The sequence below is a fragment of the Elaeis guineensis genome, chromosome 3 (genome assembly GCF_000442705.2).
Source record: "Elaeis guineensis isolate ETL-2024a chromosome 3, EG11, whole genome shotgun sequence".
In the NCBI taxonomy this organism is placed as follows: Eukaryota; Viridiplantae; Streptophyta; class Magnoliopsida; order Arecales; family Arecaceae; genus Elaeis; species Elaeis guineensis.
In genome coordinates this window covers 128,365,965-128,374,165 of record NC_025995.2, presented here as the reverse complement: position 1 = coordinate 128,374,165, position 8,201 = coordinate 128,365,965, and the positions used below count along the sequence as shown (strand labels likewise).

The 8,201-nt window shown below is 38.3% G+C and overlaps 1 protein-coding gene and 1 long non-coding RNA gene across 2 annotated transcripts; both read left to right on the top strand.

Moving 5' to 3' along the window:
* The first annotated feature begins 1,919 nt into the window (after window positions 1–1,919).
* Window positions 1,920–3,728, top strand: LOC140856727 (uncharacterized). The gene is made up of 2 exons (XR_012140316.1): window positions 1,920–2,140; window positions 3,519–3,728. It is a non-coding gene; the product is annotated as an uncharacterized lncRNA (long non-coding RNA).
* A 1,456-nt stretch (window positions 3,729–5,184) lies between these two features.
* Window positions 5,185–7,734, top strand: LOC105040166 (pentatricopeptide repeat-containing protein At4g32430, mitochondrial). The gene is given in 2 exon segments (XM_010916571.4): window positions 5,185–5,700; window positions 5,703–7,734. Coding segments are annotated over 2 exon segments (2,259 nt in total). The 5' UTR covers window positions 5,185–5,336; the 3' UTR covers window positions 7,598–7,734.
* The last annotated feature ends 467 nt before the right edge of the window (window positions 7,735–8,201 follow it).

Sequence of the window (8,201 nt, the reverse complement as noted above, 5' to 3'; positions counted from 1 at the left end):
TCAATATGCCGAGCTAGCCAGCAAATTTGCAACCACGAGCAATAAACAGATGTTGGGAATATTCTCTATTTGATGCGCGATGTTTGAAGATGAACCGATGCTTGTAATCACCGCGACCCTATTACCAATAAAATACTTTAAAGATGAAACTAAACAATATGTTGTGAGCCGGAGGAAAAAGATATATATATATATATATATATATATAATTATACGTATATTATTATGATAAAAAATAAAAATTTTTAAAAAATTTAAATTCAAGCAATAGAACTGGTAGTTGTTACTTACCTCTAAGATCAGACTAAGGCCTATAAGACCGAGGTGATAGTGAGTTTGGTAACCACCTAATATACTGCATAGGCTAGAGGATGTAGATGCCGCTGCTCCGCAGTTGACAGTTTGATTTGCAATAAAATTATTTTATCAGATTTTTTCAATGAAGATCTTTCAATACTTAAATTATCCAAAATTCAGTGAACAGTGGAAGAGAAAGAGAGTTGAAAAAGAATAAATACTCTGCCATTAACTTATCTAAGGATCTCCTTCTCTCCTTTGATTAAAAAAAAGAGTTTGATAGTAGTTGCGAGATATGTAGTAACTACACAGCGATGGCTATAATAATGATTATGTGCGCTATAAAAACTATTAATGAAGCTTTGTGGTTATGACTGCTTTAATGGAATAATAATGATCGAAACAAGCAGTCATAATTGCATCACTAATATTATACTAATATGATGTGTCTTTATTCGTTTACATTTGAGATAAATTAGGTCAAATATTATCGAGATAGCTCTATCTTAGTTATCACAATATTAGATAAAATATTCGCCACATCAACATTAAATATCATTATTAAATAGGTAAGAGAGAGAAAATTCTATTTTTATAAAATTTAAAAAATAAAAAATATTGAAAATTTGAGTATATTATAATTTTAAATTAATTGGATTGTGCTGTCCTAATCTCACTAGGAAAACATATACTTTTTTCAAGAATGTTACAGAATTAAAAATTTTTAATTTACATTCTTTGATTAGAAGTTTGATTTATATATTCAACTCTTTTTTATTACATCTGAGTTCGTATAATAAAAAAAAGTTCATACACTAAAAGTATAAATCAATATATATTGTTCTTAAAATAAAATATTTTTAAATAAAAATATAGCGGCATGCAGTGCTTGCAAAACATTAGTGTTTCTTGAAAAGAACTAAACCATATTAAAAACCCTCTCCAAACTCATGTATTTGATAAGCACAAAGCCACGTTTGGAGTAACATCCAGTATAAAAGTTTAACAATCAAGGTCTATTATTAATAATACCAACATGTTTTTTTTTTGTTATCTTTATGTGAATATACCAACACTTTCAAAATATCTATATATGAGTGGTGTCCGCTTTTCATACCATCATCTTTTTGTTTTTTTAATACTTTAAAATACGTAATTTTCAAACTTTATATAATAATTACTATTATATTTTAGATATATTTTTTATTAAAAAATAAAAATATAATCACATATTATTTTTATATTATTTTTTTATAAAAAAATGTGCATTATCCATAGATCCAAAAAAACCATAGTCTTTCCTTTCTATTTTCATTTTAACTTTCTGATAGCCACCGGACTGTATCTGTTGATTTTTTTTTATAAGATTTTTATGCATGAATATATTCTTAAATATTTAAATTTATATAAATATTTTTTTTAAAAAAAATTATATTCAACGATTTTCCTGATATCATTAATCAAAATTATATTTATTTAAATTAAAAATTAATCATAATTATAAAATTATTTTTCTAATCTCAGGTGACGGTCTAGCCGGAAAACCCGAGCCCATCATCTTCTAATCGCGATCTCTCTTTTGCTCGTGTTCGCTCTGCTTCCTAACCAATCTCACGCCCCTGAAACACTATTCCTTTTCTCTCTCGATCAAAATCCAGCATCTCCTTTCCATGACTCGATTCTTCACCGCCGGCAGCCCTTCCCCATCTCTTCCCTTCACCAGAGCTCTCCTCGCCGCTCATCCTCCAAGTTCCTCGCCTCTCCATTCCCTTCGTCCGAGATCTCCCCGCCGCTCCTTCCCTTTGCCGGTGATCTCCTCGCCACTCCCTTCCCTTCGCCATAGGTCTGCTCTCATCGCCGGTTTTCCTTCCTATGAGTTAGATTTATTTATTTTTTTTTGATGGGATATGAGTTTGAATTTTTACTCTTGTTTGTTCTTCATTATAATCTTTAAATTGAATGAGATTGCATATTGTGTATGTCTCGATCATAGCTTGCTTCCGTTCCACATGTCAGCGTTGAAAGATATTCATGTTTGAATGAATGAAGATTGGCAACTAGTAGACCAAAATGTGCGCCTAAAATTTTAAGTACATCTCAATTTTAATTGCTTCAAACAACCTTCCAGAAGATAGGTAAGGCCCTCTGCTTCTCCATCCTTTTTTTCAGATGTTATTGATGGGCCATGTTTCAGATGTTTAAAGTTTGGGGGCACCTTTTTACTTCAAAGAGTTTCAGTCCCTCGCCTTGCATGCCGGTAGGCCAAACATTTCCCCTGGTGTGCTGACACTTTGAAGGCACTTCTTGATGCTCTTTTTGGTTGGGTCTCACTACCGAGGAAGTAAACCACTGCTTACACTTCCATAGGTCTTTCGATTATTCTTCAATATTCCCTTCTCTCTGTTCTTATAAATATCTCTAGCTAATAAAATTGGGTCGCTTGGCCTCCCTTCTGCTTAAACAAAAAGTTTCAGTTTCAGAGCACTCTGTTTCAGATGTTATCGTTGGTGCAGGTGCTGCTTGCTCTCTGTCCCTTCTTATTTTCAGATTTGAAACTTTTTGTTGAAGTTTTATTACGGTTGTTCGGTTACGTAATATTGTAATCAAACAAAGATTCTATACATTCTTTTCGCCTCCTTTATGTAAATTTTATCATATCAATAAATTTTTGTGGCTACGGTTCTCTGGTAACAAACAAGTGGCCAGGATAAAAGCAAAACTCTTGAATGGACATGTATACAGAATGCATCCTTCCAAGTTCATGCCAAACTGCCCGCAGATTGATAGAAATTTTACGGCGACTGTTTTTAGCTCAATGCATTTTGACGATATTGTTTGTATGGTCGTAGAAGCCACATGGCTCCTCCTAATCATGCCAGTGGATTGGCTGACATTCATGATTCATTGTCCACGTATAAAATTCGGAAAATGTTGAACAGAAAGGGAAGTCGGTTCCTTGGATTAATATATAAAATTCTACCATCAAACCTTATATTCTTTTGAGTTTCGGATGTTATATACCATGTTTTGATTGGTATTTTGTTTAAAATGTCTCAAAATACTCTGTCAATTTTACCCCTATGTTTTTTGTGGCTGGGTCATATGAATCGGTAAAAGCATTATTCTTCCCCCTTTTGTTTTCATTTTGTTAGTGTAGTTTTAGTTGATGAGCTCTCTCTCTATGGGTACATTATGAATATATTTACTTATTCTATATACAGGTTTCCTAAAATGGAGCAACCACTGTTCACATTGAAGATGAAATTTGGAGAGTATCCAAAGAAGGTTAAGAATTCTACAATGATAAAATATTATTTTGGGAGACAAAAAAGGTTAGTTAGTTGATGGGTCTTGTTAGTGCTGCAAAATCCATGTAATGGTGCGGTGCACATTTTCAATTTGAAATTTGAAGAAGCTATAAAGATTTGATCTATCATTAAATTTTTTTATACGATATTAACATCGATCATACATTAATGAGTTTGTTTGAATAGATAAGGATTCGAAGGAATGCTTCTTATTTATTAGAAAAGAGATCAATGCCATACAATCTTCGCGATCAATACGGGCCGATATTATGCAGTTTCTTTTCACAGCAAATAGCTTGCTGCACTTCCTCTACTTGAAGGGCTTATATCCATGTTTCCTTCTAATTGAGTTTGAAGTTCCAAAATTCTTGAATAGCTTTGTTAATTAATGTTGTTTGACTCATGAGAATAATGGTAGCAAGGAAGCTTGATTTTAGAGATTCGGATCTCTTTCTAATCCATACCCACATATGTGTATTTATAATAATAAATTTAATAAATTGGTTTTCAATTAAATAAGATTAATAGTAGTTTTAAATAAAAAATTAAAGTAGAACAGTCATATGATTAGTGAAAGAATATCTATAATTTTTTTGTTATATAATGTTAAATTTATTTTTTTCTAAGCCATATTTTTATAGAAGACAAGGAGAAATAGCACTAGATTAAACTGAATATCACGACAAAATGGAATAGATAAAAATTATTAAATTTTTTTTATATAAATATTTTTTAAATATCAAGAAGAAAAGAAAAAAAACAGAGGTAGACTAAACTAAATATTAAAACAAGATGAAATATATAAAGACATATTAATTTTTTGCATATATATAATATGAGTTTTGCTGTGATACTTTTTATAATATTTTATTATAAAAAATATTTAAAATATTTTATATTATTATTTTTATATATTTTATTTTTTAAAAATAATATTTTATATATTTTGCTCCAGTGTTCGTCGGCCTCTCCTATATCGAGCACGCCCGCATCTCCCCCTCAACATCGGTGGCTTTGCACACCCACCATCCCTACACCCCACCTTGCCCCCAACCAGTGAGGCATTGGTGGCTTCTGTGCAAACACCCACCTCCACCCCTACTCTATACCTCCCACCCTGCGTTGGTGGTTTTTGCTATCTCAACCACCACCACCCAACCCCTACACTATGCCCCTGCAGCCCATAGTTTCACCACCACAACCCCCTCCTCTTCGAGACGCCTGCAGCTTCTGTGCCCAACAATAGATGTGCTTTTGCACCCATGTGCCACACACCCATCACCACTACCTTATGTATCATGGTTCCCCCATCTTTGGCATCGGTGGCTTTGGTGGCCTCCCATTCAGCGGTGCCCAAGCTTCTCATAGGCCCACGGTTCTCCATGGCACCGTCTCCCCCACGCTTCTCCATCTTAGTGGTCATTTTTTTTAAAAAAAATTATTTAATTATGATACGTAATAGTTTTAATCTTTAAAATATTTACTGTACTAATTATTCATAAAAATATTTTAATTAATTAAAATTTAAATAATCAATATTTAATTTAATTATCAGAAATAGATAATTAATAAAAAAATTAAAATATCCTTTGGAGCACCAGCAAAACTTATGTAACGCTCTACTAGATTTGGAGGGTATCTCAGTAATTTTATCTATTATTTTATTGCTTAAGATAAACCTTATTAATCGCCATCATTGGCGGAAGGCGATGTTTGCTGTTTTAGTCTCCCATGCGTCGCATTTTCCTCCGTCCTCCGAGCTCTCTGTTGCCCGCCAACGCCCGTTTCGAAGCCCTCCGTTCCCACTCCCACCACCAATTGCTCGACGAAATTCCTATTAGAAGAAGCCATGTCGGAGCCATCGTCTCCCAACCGCTCGAAACCATCCGCGATCGGCTCCGGTTCCACCTTGGCCTCGACCCCACCACGGTCGCCATGGCCCTCAGGAAATGCCGGGGCAAACCAGGTCTCCAGATCCACGGTCTCGTGGTCTCCTCCGGGCTCGACTCCTTCCTCCCGGTCTCCAACTCCCTCATGAACATGTACGCCAAGTCGGGATCCTTGGACCTGGCTCGGAAGCTCTTCCAGGACATCCCCAACCGGACGTCGTTTCCTGGAACACCATCCTTTCCGGGTTCACCTCTGGCATCGAAGCACTGGAGTTTGTCACGGAGATGCGTCGAGCCGGAGTCTCTCTGGATGCCGTGACCTTCACCATGGCTCTTTCCTTCTCTGCCGACCTTCAGGATCTGGAATCCGGACAGCAGCTGCATGCCTTCGTGTTCAAGTCCGGGTTCGGTTCTGATACCTTCCTAGGGAATGCACTCATCACAGCTTATGCGAGGTGCCAATGCATCAAGGATGCCGGCAGAGTGTTTGATGAAATGATAGTCAGGGATCTGGTTTCGTGGAACTCGTTGCTTTGCGGGCTTACCCAAGAAGGGAACTGTGGGTTGGAAGCGATTCAGGTGTTTCTTGAGATGGTGGGAGGAGGAGGGGTGAGACCCGACCGCATCTCAGTTGCTAGCGTAATATCGGCCTGTAGTCACGAGGGAAGCTTGCAGTTTGGCGAGCAGGTCCATAGCTTCGCAACAAAGGCCGGGCTCGAGGAACATGTCTCGGTCGCTAACGTTCTCATGTCGATGTACTACAAAAACGGGGCTGTTGATGGTGCCAAGAGGGTTTTTGAAGAGATGAAGGAAAGGGACGTAATTTCATGGACGACTATGATTTCTATCGATGCAGATAATGCTTTTTCTCTCTTTAATGACATGAGATCGGACGGGATTCCACCGAATGATGTCACATTTGTTGCGTTGATCTACGCTGTATCCTGCAAGCATTTAAAGAGAGACGCTCAGATGATTCATGGGGTGTGCTTCGTGACGGGCATCTCGGCAGAGGTGAATGTTTCAAATAGTCTTATAACCATGTACGCAAAAATGGGGTCCATGGAGGAGTCAAGGAAGTTGTTTCAAGGCACGAGTCACAGGGAGATCGTCACATGGAATGCTCTGATCTCGGGCTATGCCCAGAATGGGTTATGCGAAGAAGCCTTGGAGATATTCTCGTCTTTGCTCTTCCACTGCAAGCCGAATCAGTATACATTCGGAAGCATTGTCAGTGCAATCACCGCAGTCCAAACATTTTCGCTGATATATGGTCGGAAGTGCCACTGCCACATTATGAAGCTGGGTCTCAACACCAAGGAGTACGTCTCTGGTGCCCTTATCAATATGTATGCAAAGCATGGGAGCATCGGAGAGTCTCAGAGGGCATTCGTTGAGACAGTTCAGAAGAGCCTGGTCAGTTGGACGGCGATAATTTCAGCCCATGCGAAACATGGGAACTACGGATCTGTGATGGACCTGTTTGAGGACATGGTGGCTTCGGGTGTTCATCCTGATCATGTCGCATTCCTTGCGGTCCTTACAGCGTGTGGCTGCAAAGGGATGGTGGATGTCGGTCGCAAAATTCTTGACTCGATGGTTCGTGAATACAAGATCGAACCATGGCCCGAGCATTATGCTTGCATGGTGGACATGCTGGGGCGGGCAGGGATGTTGGTCGAAGCAGAGGAGCTTGTAAGACGAATACCAACAGGGCCGGGGCTCTCGGCATTGCAGAGCTTGTTGGGGGCTTGCAGACTGCATGGGAATGTGCAGATGGGGAAGAGGGTGGCGGAGGCTCTGATGGAGATGGAGCCAAGGGAATCGGGGGCCTATGTGCTGATCTCGAACCTGTACGCTGAGAAGGGGGAATGGGAGAGCGTGTCGAAGATAAGGAAGGGAATGAGGGAGAGGGGGGTCAAGAAGGAGGTGGGGTTCAGTTGGGTGGATGTTGGCATCAGGGGTTCCATTTATATGCACAAGTTTTCATCATATGATAAGACGCACCCATTGGCAGAAGAGATTCATAGGGTGGCGGAGAATTTGGGATTAGAAATGAGAATATGGGAAGATGGTGTAGAAATGGACGGTCGTCTAAATTAACTGCAGTAGCAACCACTCCGTGGATGGCATCATGAATATGAAAAGTTCTTGTTCGTCATGTGTTCCTATACAAAGGTGTTTAATACAATTCATACAATGGTCTTCTCTTACCTCAAACAAATATGAGCGACCATTAATCTTGTTGCATCGCACTTTTCAGCATAATAGACTAAGGGACAAGAAAGGTATGAACCGGCACCCAATTCTATTCTAGTAGCTCCTTCACATTGCAACTTGCTATTTGTTCACAAGCTATTGTTAAATTTTACCCTCAAGAAAGCTCCCATACTCTACATTCTCTTTCTCAGGTAGATGGACTCAACACAACTTCAAAAATAGCAAACCATAAAACCTCAAAATTAGTTTAAAAAAAAAATCATAAAACCTAGTTTTAAACAGCCACCTCTTATTAGCAGATTAGTCTTCCCATTTGAACAAGGGTTGGAGATGTGAGAAAGCCCAACCGATCATAATTTACTACCATACTTCAGCTTATCTCTATATTCTTGGGATGATGTTAATCACCTTTCTAACAGTCTCTATCGTCGAAAAAAAAGATATTGCTATGTCAAATCAGGAAAGAGGGCCTTGGATGCTATTCTCT